General features: G+C 43.2%; 1 protein-coding gene across 2 annotated transcripts in view; it reads left to right on the top strand.

Moving 5' to 3' along the window:
• LOC134949284 (cytochrome P450 2C18-like) overlaps nucleotides 1-14,328 on the top strand; it is a 108,358-nt gene extending 94,030 nt beyond the window's left edge. The window contains exon 10 of one of the 2 annotated variants that reach the window (XM_063937782.1): nucleotides 13,834-14,328. In XM_063937782.1, the coding sequence (XP_063793852.1) occupies nucleotides 13,834-14,015 (182 nt within the window). In that variant the 3' untranslated portion in view covers nucleotides 14,016-14,328. The remainder of the gene's footprint in view (nucleotides 1-13,833) is intronic. The other variant, XM_063937783.1, reaches the window with a different exon arrangement.
• Nucleotides 14,329-15,178: the final 850 nt, after the last annotated feature.

The following is a 15,178-nucleotide window of genomic DNA, read 5'->3' as shown; positions in this document are numbered from 1 at the left end:
TGCGAAGTATACATTTGAATTCCTTCTTATCCCGTACTAAGGGTCTGTGGACGGGCTGTCAAACTCTACCGAGCTCATTTCGGCTGTGGTTGTAACAAAATGGGGATGCACATTTTAGTTGATGATACATGAATGGGGGAGGTATGTGGTTGCTGATATCTGTGCCTGTATTCCCTATCGTCTATGTGTGTCGTTACCTGAGGGTTGTAGAGATGAAGATAAAGAACACTTACGAAAAATGCAATGATATTCTATGTCAGGTAAATGTACATCTGTCGTCGAAGTTTTGTTCGGTATCTGTTGAAAGTCGTCTTCTTTGCGCTGTTTTGCTCATTAGGTGTGAGCAATAAGCTTTGTCAATGCCATCAGATGTACAGAAAATGTTGGGCTAGCGTGAGTTTAAAAATACTAGGGAAACTGGGGATCCATGGCAAAGTTCATCAAGTGTCCATATTTAAAGTTGTCAAATCTTCTTCTTTGGTCAATCCGTTGTCTGTATACATCTCGTCTCGTCAGCTTCCTCGTCCAAGGGGGTCTTTGTATCTTGGAGAAAAGCAGAAAAACAGGTGAAAGAAACGGACCGTATAATCGCATTTTCATCACATTCTGGTTTCTATCATTGGGTCATAAATCAAATACAGGTTAATTACGGTTTCCTCACTCCTCAAGCTCATCACTTTTGTACTTTGTTTGCACCTCATTAAAGCCTGCCCGCATCTAAATATCAATCCAATCGATATAACGACACCCAAGATACATAGTAGAAACTTTCCAACATCCATTATGACTCCTTGAGCCCAGTCTCCTAAACCGGAGAACCAATTTCGCGGGTTCAACCATGACACCCAACCAGTCAGCTCATTACCTACAGCAGCAAGGGTGAGATTGTGTTTTCGGCGAAATTCCCACTTCAATTGGAGAATATCGTCCATCTTTTGATCTATGACCTCGACCGGATCCTCGGTGCTATTCGTGATATACGTGCAACACTTTATACCGTACTGTGTTGCCAATGTAACACAATATCCGCCTGTCACTGCTGTGAGATAATTAAGAACCATTCTATGCTGTACCAGTTCTGTTTTGTAAGCTTGAAGTTCTCTTCCAGTGTATCTAAACGTGTCATCATACATTTCAGTGATATTATCTAACAAATTTGCAAGCGCAGAAATGTATCTATAATTCATCACTCCTCGAGCGGTGCGAGTGAAATCTAACGCCACCAGAACCTGAATCCCGGTGGATTCATGGATCAGATCAGAGGCCGGATGCTCTAACCTTTCTGACAGTTGTCTTTTAACTCGGTGCTCGTAATGAGTGTGAGTATAAGGAGCTTGGGCACCACGGTGTATGTCTTTCATTTTGTCATGTGTAACAGTCATCACTTCAGGCAATACTTTTCCAATATAACACAATCCTTCAGAGTTTGGGGCAAGCCACTTGTACGCCTTTCTCCCGCATATGAAATATGCATCATCGGGGAGAACATAAGGGACGGAGAAGGACATGATTATGTTACAAACCTTCCAGGTGAAATCTCCTGACCCTAATTCTTCCATCTGCTTAAGGCACGTATCAGTTTGTACGATATGTGCACAGTATCCTGGTGATACTTCTCCAACTCTAGTAATCCTATTTCCTAAGGTATATCGATACCGGAAAGATTTTCCTCTACTGGCTATGTGGCGTACAAGCTCTGTATCTGTAGGCATTCTATCTGCTCTGTGTGAAAAGGTCATGGTAAGGTTGCTCCATGACACTTCCCAATTTCCCGGCTTACGGGGATTGGAGATATTAAAACATAAGAGGGACCTATCCACATGGTATTGGTGGAGCTTCAAACTAGGAGGGCTGGAGATGTTAAACCTCCGGTCCACCGGTCTCCCACCCCTTAGCTCAAGTACCTCCCCTAACGTTAAAGGAAATGGTACTAGCCCTGATTTGCTATGACCCTGAGGTACTTGAGAGCATACCCAACAATCTGTTTTATTTAACACGTTACCCACTAAGGAGTGATGGTCACTCAATGGATGCTGGTCCATATGGATATTAAGACTGGATTGGCATTTCTTTATGCATCCATCTTCAACCATTGTCACAGAGCCTACAGATACAGTTTTTCTTTTTTTTTTTTTTTAACTAACAATCCTTCAAAGAAAATGTTTACAGATAACATGGTTGTTAGATCGTGCCCGGTACTCGCCTTTGCTTGGTGATTGGGTTGCTATTGGAAATTTACACCTCCGTCTCAGTCATCAGGACCTTTCTGGATCCTTTCTCGACCTCACTGGTACTCTCACCGAAACAGACTGCTCTGGTCAACATCATGGTTAACGGGAAAATCCATATCACAGTCTCTTGGGGCAAGTCCATCTTACAGGAGGAGAAAAGAAGAAATTTGTAAAGGGGGTATAAGAAAACAGTTTGAGGGGGAGAGAACTTGTTACGATAATAAGTTCTCTCGTCTTGTTGTTCTTCTTGTTCTGCTGTCCTCTCAAAGGTGCTGTCTCTCAGTCTTCCAAACGAACATTCTGGTGATGCAATATTCCTTCCTAACCGGCGATCTTTCTGTAAGGAGAAAAAAAATCTGGCATTACCATTGGTCCAACTGAGGGGTGACATACCATCTTTAAACCATGAAAACATGAGTGAGAAGAGAGAGAAAACACAAAAAAAAACAAAAGAGATAGAGAACAATTCATGTGCATATATACATTACATAACTCGACAATAACCATCAATAAGAGAAGAGAAACAAAGCATTTTTAAACATTGTCAACATTAAGAAAACATTGTCAGACTATTAGGCTGTCGTATCTACGTGTCTAATGGTTTCCTTGAGCAGTCCCTCCCCACCAGCACTTGCATTATTCCACTGTCTGTATCTGGCCAGAATACATTGTGGTGGATAGGTCATGCTGGGGTTTGGTAGACTTCTGCAAGGACCAAGCGAATATGCAATGTTCGAATTCTTACCAATAATCGTCAGAGATGGGGATAGAGAGAGAGAGAAAAAACATTTTTCACAAATACATTTACAACGTTTAACCTGGTCATTCCTGTGTCTTCAGTGAATGACCTCCCAATTTACTAACCATTACCTCAGGCTTACCATCCGTCGTATGATCACCTTTCTTGACTACCTATCATGGGTGTGGCTCAAAATTCCTCCTATCTGATCTCTGATTATAATGGTGTGTGTTGTAATTTTGCTCATTTCTTGGTCTAGGGGGTCTAACTTTATGTGGGTTATTACAGTTGTTGGCATAATGCCCTTCTCTTCTACAATTGTAACAAATCCTTGGCTTTCTCCATGTGCTAGGGGCCTGGGGTTCCGGTCGACTTGATGCATTCTCTAGTGCTTGGATGTTCAGTGTCATCAACCGCTCTCCCTGCGCTTCCCTGGTTCTTTTGATATTTCGGTCATGCTCGATAGCGGACTCTCTTAATGCCGCAACCGAGATACCTCTCCAATGAGGTATTGAGGTTTGTACCCTAATTTTTAGTGTGTCTTTCAAGTTGCTCGCTAATACGGACACAGCTACCTCTCTGTGGTGTACATTAGTTTCAATGTCATCTATACCAGTGTACCTAGCCATATCCTGCAGAGCCCGGTGAAAATACTCTTCTGCGGATTCACCTTCTTTTTGTCTTATTGTATAGATTTTATTCCACTTTGCTACTGTAGGAAAATATTCTTTCAACTGTAGATTGATTCTTTTTACATTATCTTGGTTATACTTGTTTGTTAGTGGCACTTCCTCATCTAGCTTACAATCAGTGATAAATTTCAATGAATCAACATCGGGGGGTAAACATGCCCTCAAAACTGTCCTCCAATCTTTGTTACTTGGCTCTGCAGTATGTCCTAGCACTCTAATGTATCTTTGACAAGCAACTAAGTCTTTCCTGGGATCAGGAAATTCAGACAGAATTGCTCTTAATTCTGTTCGGGAAAAAGGGCAGTACATGGCGATGTTCCTGACAGGAGTGATTCCTGAAGAGTCAGTTTTCCCATTTGGTACTGCAATTACCCTAACAGGATTAAGTCCAGTAATGTCATTCTGAATTGATTCTATGATATAAGGTACATTTGTTTGTGCGTGATGTATAATACCATACATACCTGTGGACACGACCTCACCTGACCCTCCATTAGGGGGTTTGATTACAGTTTTTACCGATTGGGTCGCGTCTACCTGGATGTCTTGTGTGATGGCTTCTGGAGGAGGTGCCGACATCGTTCTGGGTTCACTTTCTTGTTGGTGTCCCTGAGGAAAGTTTAACATGGGGTGCGACTTGCATGGGTTAATAGTTGTACATTCAACAGCATTACAATTAGCATTGTTACATTTATCACACTTATTCTTATTATCTGTACTACTGTTGCTAAGAGCATTTTTATTGTTCACCCCTGTGCTTCTCTCCGCAACCACAATCCCCTCCATTGCCACCTCTCCCCTCTCAAGATGAAAGTTAGGTAAGTAAGTTACATTTCTTTGCATTTCACTCTCCTGTTGCCATATCTGTAAACAATCATAATGCTTGATTCGTCTCTTTGCTGATTTGATGAGACATATCCTTCGCCTTAAATTATGCAACACCTCTAAGTCAAAACTACCTATCCCGGGAAATGGTACCTTATCCCCCGCAGTCATTCGTGTCCATTCATCACAAAAGGTCTCAGAGTGGGGACCATATTTCCCCCACATTACTAACCGAGCAGACCCTCGGGGTCTGCAAGCCTCTGGAGTCTGAATCCTGACCTCCGACCGTCTCTGTATTGTGCACTTGGCTGCCATTGTGGACCTTTTTAACACAGAAAAAACTTCCTAAAATGCACCAAACACAGAACTTCGTTGGAAATCCTTAAAGCTCTTCCACTGAACTTCTTCTGCTCCGGGTATCTCCGTTCCACCTTCTAGCAGACACGTGTAGCCGTTGCAGGCCCTATTTTTAGAGATTTTCCTGAGAAAATTCCCTTCCTTTTTCTTTACACAAATCACGCTTGCATGTGCTCCCTACAACACGTATGAGGGCAAGATTTACGCATGGATATACGACCTCATATCACGTTGCGTTATTGGTCACACATACAACCGTGCGGTCCAATCGTACCACTTATAGACACTTGTTGCCCATAAATGGTAGGATCATTGGAGTCTCCCTACTGTGCTCCAAAACAGCCAGAGCGTAATACAATGAAAACTTTATCACACTCTGTTGCACGTTTTCACTCAGATCGTGCTCATCACGTTCCACATAGATCACAAAGTTCACAAAGCGGGATTATCACATAGATCACAAAGTCCACAAAGCGGGATTCAATACACTCATACCGTTTTCAACCCACTATCATTCTTATAGTTTTCTGATCAGAAAAATCATTTCCCGTAGTCTGATAGCTCTCCCCAGAGGTATTACAGTAAAGTAAGGTATTTAAACTAAGTTTTGGAAAGCTGAAATCAATTTGTGCTATTTATCGCTTTGCGTTATTTATCGCCTTTTAATTATAACATTTGTGATTTGTTACATGAGCGTACACGGACGCTCCGTTGCGCTGCGTGCGTCGGCCTTTGGGTTGCGTACGCAAGTCTCAGTCTTTTGTTAGAGACACGTGTACGCACAGCAAAGATCCACCGTAACACGATTTATACGTTTATCAATGTAGATGATCCTTGATCATTTACCGCGCACCACACTGACTTTGTCTCTTGGCAAAGCTGTGTGTTTGTCTATATTTTAACTATGTTGCTTCTACTTAAATTATTGAAATAGCGACAAATCTCTCTCAGCACATTTATCAACTATAAAACTGGCAAACAGGATAGTGATATACGAAAAAAATGAAATACACGGATGGAAAAGAAATGCAGATATATATGTATACGTGCGTATATACGCAAGACAGAAGAAAAATACAGTTTTAAAAGACACAAGCGTTTTGTTCTTACCTCCTGGTCTCCGGATTCCTTCAGCACTCTTTATCTAAGCGAAGCAGACGCTTATCCCATCAGCACTGCGAGACAACATCCCGCCCTTTTGCTGGGGGATAATGTCTGCTGATCTACCTAGTGCAGATATGTGAAGGACTGGACGGCCCCCAATTAACAAAGCAGAATTCCTTTATGTATTTACAACCCTTTATGAAGTCTAAGAACACTGTACGCTGTTTACTTAAGAAGTACCGTAAGGGTACGCTGGTTGCGTAACGATCGCTCAGCCGTAGGCGAGACGCTCAAGCGTCACGTTCGCTCACGGTCCAGAGATCACAGGACAGAATGATTCGCTATGGCGTAGCGGTTCGCTCGAGACCACGAGGAGATCACCAGCGGCGCAGACGCTCACAACGCTATACCTTTATGTCTAAACCTTATACCAATGAAATACACAGAATACCTTAATGTGAATACAGGGTGTAAGTGCAACCTTGTGTAACCTGACTAACTACAAAGCTGCTTGAGCGTTACCGACGCTCAAGTGAACACTTAACACTATAGGAAATACACAGATGCTGGTTTAGGGTCCAAAGCCTATTAACTGTATTATGTCTAATATACTTGTAAAAAGAGAATAACAGTACAAATGATACACTACAATATAACAGAGACTTCCTAACCAAAATACAATACTATCTAATACAATACAATACTAGTCTAGGGGAGATGTGAGAGAAAAGAGAAAGGAGAGAGAGAGAGAGAGAAATTGGCTCACAGTAAGACAATGATTACGGAGAGAAACTTACGCACAAGGGGAAACGATCGCAAGCGCCTCTGGACATCCAGCTTCCTGATTATCAGCAATGAGAACCATTTGAAGAGAAGTGAAAGCTGGATGTCACAGACCCGTCTTTTATGCTACTCACACAATGCAATCTAATGGTCCCTACAGTCTCACTGTCCATTGGACGCAGGAACTCGGCTTCGCATTATAACAAAGGTCATAGGTTGATTCATACAGGTAAACTGTATCAGTGGTCTTGGTTATGCAAAACAATGGGTGATAACTAACACATTCCTGTCTTCTGGAGAGCTATTGTTTGGCGAATACAAAACAGAATCCTGTCTGGATTCTGTTCTATATTCATGATGTCCACTTTCAGTTGAGACAATGACGTCTCAGCCCTTATTTTCCTGTATACAAATCCAGCCCCATTTGTAAACACAGGTGTTGGCCTTCTTCATTGAGTCTCAAAGCTCAGTGTAATTAAAGGCTATTGCACTCCGTCTGCGGGAAAGATACTGATTTGGAGTACAATTGATCTTCAATTACTATTTCTGTGTTTACCTTATGCATGTGTAGATATGAGGCCCTCTTAACATGCAAACTATTGTTTGGGGGATCTCTGAGGTCAAAGAGCCATTTGAGACCCACTGATGCCTGTCTCCAACTGTTCAGATGCATGACTAAGTAAGAACAAATAAAATGGACATAACTTCTTATGTCCATAACTATTCGCACGAGCGATTAATACGCTCCAAACCAACACCGGAATATCGCTAATTAAATACTCTTCCGATGGGTACCAAACACTGCTGTATGATTCCTGTTAGACCCTTCGTACAATACAAAGAGGGATTCCTCTGCTCAGGGACATTCTATATTAACCAAACTTTCAGAATCTATCAAAGGGACCATGATCTACAAACTACATTAATTGTGAAAATATGTAACGAATGAGTCGCACGCTACGACTACATAAACTCTACCGTAAATACGCATACCGTGCGCCCGCGGGTGCACGCTATTGCGGGTATGCGTCTTCACGGGAGAGCGTACGCATGCGCAGCGCGGACCAGTGTGCGGTGCAAATATGATAACGTGCATAGAGACATTTTTCTGACTTTGACACCTCCTCTTCCTCTCATACCCAAGGTGCTGAGAATAATAAGAAAAAGAGGAGTGAGAACGATACTCATTGTTCCAGATTGGCCACGAAGGACTTGGTATCCAGATCTGCAAGAAATGCTCACAGAGGAACCGTGGCCTCTTCCTCTAAGACAGGACTGGTTACAACAGGGGCCCTGTCTGTTCCAAGACTTACCGCGGCTGCGTTTGACGGCATGGCGGTTGAATGCCGGATCCTAGCGGAGAAAGGCATTCCAGAGGAGGTCATTCCTACGCTGATAAAGGCTAGGAAGGACGTGACAGCTCAACATTATCACCGTATATGGCGAAAATATGTTGCTTGATGTGAGGCCAGGAATGCACCTACGGAGGAATTCCAGCTGGGCCGTTTCCTTCACTTCCTACAGTCAGGAGTGAATTTGGGCCTAAAATTGGGTTCCATTAAGGTCCAGATTTCGGCCTTATCCATTTTTTTTTCAAAAGGAGTTGATTTCTCTACCTGACGTTCAGACGTTTGTAAAGGGAGTGCTGCATATTCAGCCCCCTTTTGTGCCTCCAGTGGCACCTTGGGATCTTAACGTGGTGTTGAGTTTCCTGAAATCCCACTGGTTTGAACCACTCAAAACGGTGGAGTTGAAATATCTCACGTGGAAGGTGGTCATACTATTAGCCCTGGCTTCGGCTAGGCGTGTGTCAGAGTTGGCGGCTTTGTCACATAAAAGCCCCTATCTGGTTTTTCCATGCGGATAGAGCAGAATTGCGGACCCGTCCACAATTTCTGCCGAAAGTGGTTTCATCCTTTCATAGAAACCAACCTATTGTGGTGCCTGTGGCTACTACTGACTTGGAGGATTCTGAGTTGCTTGATGTGGTCAGGGCTTTGAAGGTTTATGTAGCCAGAACGGCTAGGGTCAGGAAAACAGAGTCTTTGTTTATCCTGTATGCTTCCAACAAGCTTGGTGCTCCTGCTTCAAAGCAAACTATTGCTCGCTGGATCTGTAACACGATTCAGCAGGCTCATTCTGCGGCTGGATTGCCGCTGCCAAAATCAGTTAAGGCCCATTCCACTAGGAAGGTGGGCTCTTCTTGGGCGGCTGCCCGAGGGGTCTCGGCATTACAGCTTTGCCGAGCGGCTACTTGGTCAGGTTCAAACACTTTTGCAAAGTTCTACAAGTTTGATACCCTGGCTGAGGAGGACCTTGTGTTTGCTCAATCGGTGCTGCAGAGTCATCCGCACTCTCCCGCCCGTCTGGGAGTTTTGGTATAATCCCCATGGTCCTTACGGAGTCCCCAGCATCCACTAGGACATTAGAGAAAATAAGATTTTACTTACCGGTAAATCTATTTCTCGTAGTCCGTAGTGGATGCTGGGCGCCCGTCCCAAGTGCGGACTTCTTCTGCAATGCTTGTATATAGTTATTGCTTCAATAAGGGTTATGTTATGGTAGCATCAGGGTTGGACCTGTTGCTCTGTTGTTGTTCATACTGTTGACTGGGTATGTTTATCTCAAGTTATACGGTGTGATTGGTGTGGCTGGTATGAATCTTGCCCTGGATTACCAAAATCCTTTCCTTGTACTGTCAGCTCTTACGGGCACAGTTTCTCTAACTGAGGTCTGGAGGAGGGACATAGAGGGAGGAGCCAGAGCACACCAGAATCTAAATTCTTTCTTAAAGTGCCCATGTCTCCAGCGGAGCCTGTCTATTCCCCATGGTCCTTACGGAGTCCCCAGCATCCACTACGGACTACGAGAAATAGATTTACCGGTAAGTAAAATCTTATTTTTTTTTTGGTCTATAACACGGTAATTTTTGTATTGCATGCACGGGAAATTGTATAGGACAGGGTAATATTAATATACCAGTTGCCAGTTATTTATATGCTGTTGGTCAAAATACATTTAACGAATTATAAGTCGATGACCTTGTTGTGTATTCTTGTGCCATAAATACTTACCAGCCTATTGGAATACCCATCAGAGGATCTGAACTCCAAGAAGAATGACAGGTGGTAAATGTATGTGTTGAAACTACTTAGTAAAGTGTATATGTAACTACCCTTTACAGGCTTTCTCAAGCAAGCCCAGAATAGACATAGAGCTTGGGTGGAGGCACGTTTTTATAGATAGTTACAGTAACCCGGGCCCCCGGGGTCATAGAGAGTGGGGGAGGGTTACAATATATAAATAAATAAATAAATAAATAAGCACACTGTATCACAATACAGGTCACTCAGGACCAAAATCCAAAGCTGATATAAAGCACCTACTTGTAAATAAAAACACTGTACACAGAAATGTTAAAAAGTGCAGTCACTGATAAGGTAGTGTACAGGATCAGCTGCATGTAGTAATGTACAGTATTTCTAGCACGTGCAAGTATAAGAAGTGCAGTGAGCTGCAATAATGAGCAAAGCATAACAAAGCCTTGAAAAAGTGGCAAGCGTTACTAGCAATACGGGAGAGGATTAATAAAGCATATATTTAGCCAGTTTATAGTCACTGTTTCCTAATGGGGGACACACACTGCCCTCCATCAAGATATATGTGTGGTTCACTTGACTTGATACTTTCCCCAATGCACAGAAAGTTGTGTACCATAATGTACCAAATCATTATCTCAATGCCTATTGGCCTGGCTTCTTGGGGTAGGTCTATGATACAGTGGAGCAGAGCAATGTTTCTCACTGCTGGACAGTCACAGGACCATGTGGGGAAATGCAGGCTCCACCATTTAGCATATCTGATCTGCTCCTGTCACTAGCATCCAACCTGTATTCCAAATGCATGTCAGATGATATACAGGAAGTCCACATTTCTCCGCAGATCTCCACCTTATGATTAGTGATGAGCGGGTTCGGTTCCTCGGAAACCGAAACCCCCAGAACTTCACCCTTTTTACACGGGTCCGAGGCATACTCGGATTTTCCCGTATGGCTCGGTTAACCCGAGCGCACCCGAACGTCATCATCCCGCTGTCGGATTCTCACGAGATTCGGATTCTATATAAGCAGCCGCGCGCCGCCGCCATTTTCACTCGTGCATTGGAAATGTTAGGGAGAGGACGTGGCTGGCGTCCTCTCCGTTTATTAATGTTGATGCAAATATTTGTGCTTATTGCTTAATTGTGGGGCTGGGGAGCAGCTGTATTATATAGGAGGAGTACAGTGCAGAGTTTTGCTGACAGTGACCACCAGTATACGTTGTCTGCCTGAAAAACACTCCATATCTGTGCTCAGTGTGCTGCATATATCTGTACTCACACTGCTTTATTGTGGGGACTGGGGACCAGCAGTATTATATAGGAGGAGTACAGTGCAGAGTTTTGCTGACAGTGACCACCAGTATACGTTGTCTGCCTGAAAAACACTCCATATCTGTGCTCAGTGTGCTGCATAAATCTGTGCTCACACTGCTTTATTGTGGGGACTGGGGACAACCAGTATATTATATAGGAGGAGTACAGTGCAGAGTTTTGCTGACCAGTGACCACCAGTATACGTTGTCTGCCTGAAAAACACTCCATATCTGTGCTCAGTGTGCTGCATATATCTGTGCTCACAATGCTTTATTGTGGGGACTGGGGACCAGCAGTATTATATAGAGGTAGTACAGTGCAGAGTTTTGCTGATAGTGACCACCAGTATATATAGCAGTACGGTACGGGAGGCCACTGCTCTACCTACCTCTGTGTCGTCAAGTATACTATCCATCTAGATTCTATACCTGTGGTGCATTTTAGTTTTGCAGTTTGCTGACAGTGACCACCAGTATATATAGCAGTACGGTACGGAAGGCCACTGCTCTACCTACCTCTGTGTCGTCAAGTATACTATCCATCTAGATTCTATACCTGTGGTGCATTTTAGTTTTGCAGTTTACTGACAGTGACCACCAGTATATATAGCAGTGCGGTACGGAAGGCCACTGCTCTACCTACCTCTGTGTTGTCAAGTATACTATCCATCTAGATTCTATACCTGTGGTGCATTTTAGTTTTGCAGTTTGCTGACAGTGACCACCAGTATATATAGCAGTACGGTACGGAAGGCCACTGCTCTTCCTACCTCTGTGTCGTCAAGTATACTATCCATCCATACCTGTGGTGCATTTCAGTTGTGCGCAGTATATATAGTAGTAGGCCATTGCTATTGATACTGGCATATAATTCCACACATTAAAAAATGGAGAACAAAAATGTGGAGGTTAAAATAGGGAAAGATCAAGATCCACTTCCACCTCGTGCTGAAGCTGCTGCCACTAGTCATGGCCGAGACGATGAAATGCCATCAACGTCTTCTGCCAAGGCCAATGCCCAATGTCATAGTAGAGAGAAATGTAAAATCCAAAAAACAAAAGTTCAGTAAAATGACCCAAAAATCAAAATTGAAAGCGTCTGATGAGAAGCGTAAACTTGCCAATATGCCATTTACGACACGGAGTGGCAAGGAACGGCTGAGGCCCTGGCCTATGTTCATGGCTAGTGATTCAGATTCACATGAGGATGGAAGCACTCATCCTCTCGCTAGAAAACTGCAGTGCCACTCCTAGATGGGCCAGGTGTTTGTGTCGGCCACTTGTGTCGCTTAGCTTAGTCACACAGCGACCTTGGTGCGCCTCTTTTTTTCTTTGCATCATGTGCTGTTTGGGGACAATTTTTTTTAAGTGCCATCCTGCCTGACACTGCAGTGCCAGACCTAGATGGGCCAGGTGTTTGTGTCGGCCACTTGTGTCGCTTAGCTTTGTCACACAGCGACCTTGGTGCGCCTCTTTTTTTCTTTGCATCATGTGCTGTTTGGGGACAATTTTTTTGAAGTGCTATCCTGCCTGACACTGCAGTGCCACTCCTAGATGGGCCTGGTGTTTGTGTCGGCCACTTGTGTCGCTTAGCTTAGTCACACAGCGACCTTGGTGCAGCTCTTTTTTTCTGTGCATCATGTGCTGTTTGGGGACAATTTTTATGAAGTGCTATCCTGCCTGACACTGCAGTGCCACTCCTAGATGGGCCAGGTGTTTGTGTCGGCCACTTGTGTCGCTTAGCTTAGTCACACAGCGACCTTGGTGCGCCTCTTTTTTTCTTTGCATCATGTGCTGTTTAGGGACAATTTTTTTGAAGTGCCATCCTGCCTGACACTGCAGTGCCACTCCTAGATGGGCCAGGTGTTTGTGTCGGCCACTTGTGTCGCTTAGCTTAGTCACACAGCGACCTTGGTGCGCCTCTTTTTTTCTTTGCATCATGTGCTGTTTGGGGACTATTTTTTTGAAGTGCCATCCTGCCTGACACTGCAGTGCCACTCCTAGATGGGCCAGGTGTTTGTGTCGGCCACTTGTGTCGCTTAGCTTAGCCATCCAGCGACCTCGGTGCAAATTGTAGGACTAAAAATAATATTGTGAGGTGTGAGGTGTTCAGAATAGACTGAAAATGAGTGTAAATTATGGTTATTGAGATTAATAATACTATGGGATCAAAATGACCCCCAAATTCTATGATTTAAGCTGTTTTTGAGGGGTTTTTGTAATAAAACACCCGAATCCAAAACACACCCGAATCCGACAAAAAATTTTCAGGGAGGTTTTGCCAAAATGCGTCCGAATCCAAAACACGGCCGCGGAACCGAATCCAAAACCAAAACACAAAACACGAAAAATTTCCGGTGCACATCACTACTTATGATGTGGCGTTTCCTCAGTGGATTGATTATCAGTAGTGTTTTTGTTACAACATGATCCAATAGGAACAATTTTGGCTGATTATACAGCAATCATCCACATATGTTTTTTTCTTAATTGTGATAATTTGATATACTGTATAATTAATAATTTATTTTATAAGTATTTTCAAACTAGCAGCTGTGTATAAGTGCCCTTGTTGCTTTTATTTGTGTCTTCTATACATTAGCTTGTTGGTTTTTTAACTGCAAGTTTAACATAACTGTAAAATACAAGTTACCAAACCCGTGATGTTCTTGTCTTGCCTTCTCTACAGGGAGGAGGATCTGCCTTGGAGAAGGATTGGCGAAAATGGAGATCTTTATTTTCCTCACCTTCTTCCTGCAGAATTTCAACTTGAAATCTGATGAGAACCCTTCAGATATTGACATTTCCCCTCTGCCCAACACCAACGGCACTATGCCGCGACCTTATGAAATACGTTTTGTCCCATGCTAACAGTATGTTACTAACAGTTCCATCTACTCTAGCTGTTTCAGAGCTAATAAAACTGTAACTTGTATTAAGTAATGTTGATTTCGAAAAAATTCATATACAGCAATAGAAAATTTCCAAATGGAATCGCAGGACAATACTGGGGACCTACCTTCGATAATTTGCTTTTTCAAATCCATAATTTCAGCACTGACTAGAGAAGTTCCTGAATACAGGCTGGTGACTTTTAATTGTATAACTCCTGCCATACACTGGAGTGTCAGTACCACAAAAAAAAATTGTAAAGAAGTTGATTAAACGATTTTGTTTGCATGAATATTGTACATTTGTACAGTCCTTTTCCTGTTAGTGGGTTGTTTATGTTTTGCATCTCGGGTTATAAGAATTTATATAAGTAGAATGTATTTGTTGCACTGTAAGTAACCTTTTTATTAGTTGTTGTACTTATTTTTAGAGTAGAGATGAGCGGGTTCGGTTTCTTTGAATCCGAACCCGCACGAACTTCACTTTTTTTTTCACGGGTCCGAGCGACTCGGATCTTCCCGCCTTGCTCGGTTAACCCGAGCGCGCCCGAACGTCATCATGACGCTGTCGGATTCTCGCGAGACTCGGATTCTATATAAGGAGCCGCGCGTCGCCGCCATTTTCACACGTGCATTGAGATTGATAGGGAGAGGACGTGGCTGGCGTCCTCTCCATTTAGATTAGATTTAGAAGAGAGAGAGAGAGAGAGATTGCTGTGATACTGTAGATTAGAAGAGAGTGCAGACAGAGTTTAGTGACTGACGACCACAGTGACCAGTGACCACCAGAGACAGTGCAGTTGTTTGTTTTATTTAATATATCCGTTCTCTGCCTGAAAAAAACGATACACAGTCACACAGTGACTCAGTCTGTGTGCACTGCTCAGCCCAGTGTGCTGCACATCAATGTATTGTATATAAAGCTTATAATTGTGGGGGAGACTGGGGAGCACTGCAGGTTGTTATAGCAGGAGCCAGGAGTACATGATAAATAATATTATATTAAAATTAAACAGTGCACACTTTTGCTGCAGGAGTGCCACTGCCAGTGTGACTAGTGGTGACCAGTGCCTGACCACCAGTATATTAGTAGTATTGTATACTATCTCTTTATCAACCAGTCTATATTAGCAGCAGACACAG

This window comes from Pseudophryne corroboree, chromosome 8, assembly GCF_028390025.1.
Source record: "Pseudophryne corroboree isolate aPseCor3 chromosome 8, aPseCor3.hap2, whole genome shotgun sequence".
Taxonomy (NCBI): Eukaryota; Metazoa; Chordata; class Amphibia; order Anura; family Myobatrachidae; genus Pseudophryne; species Pseudophryne corroboree.
Note: the sequence above shows the minus strand (reverse complement) of the source record. Positions and strands in the feature narration are given on the sequence as shown.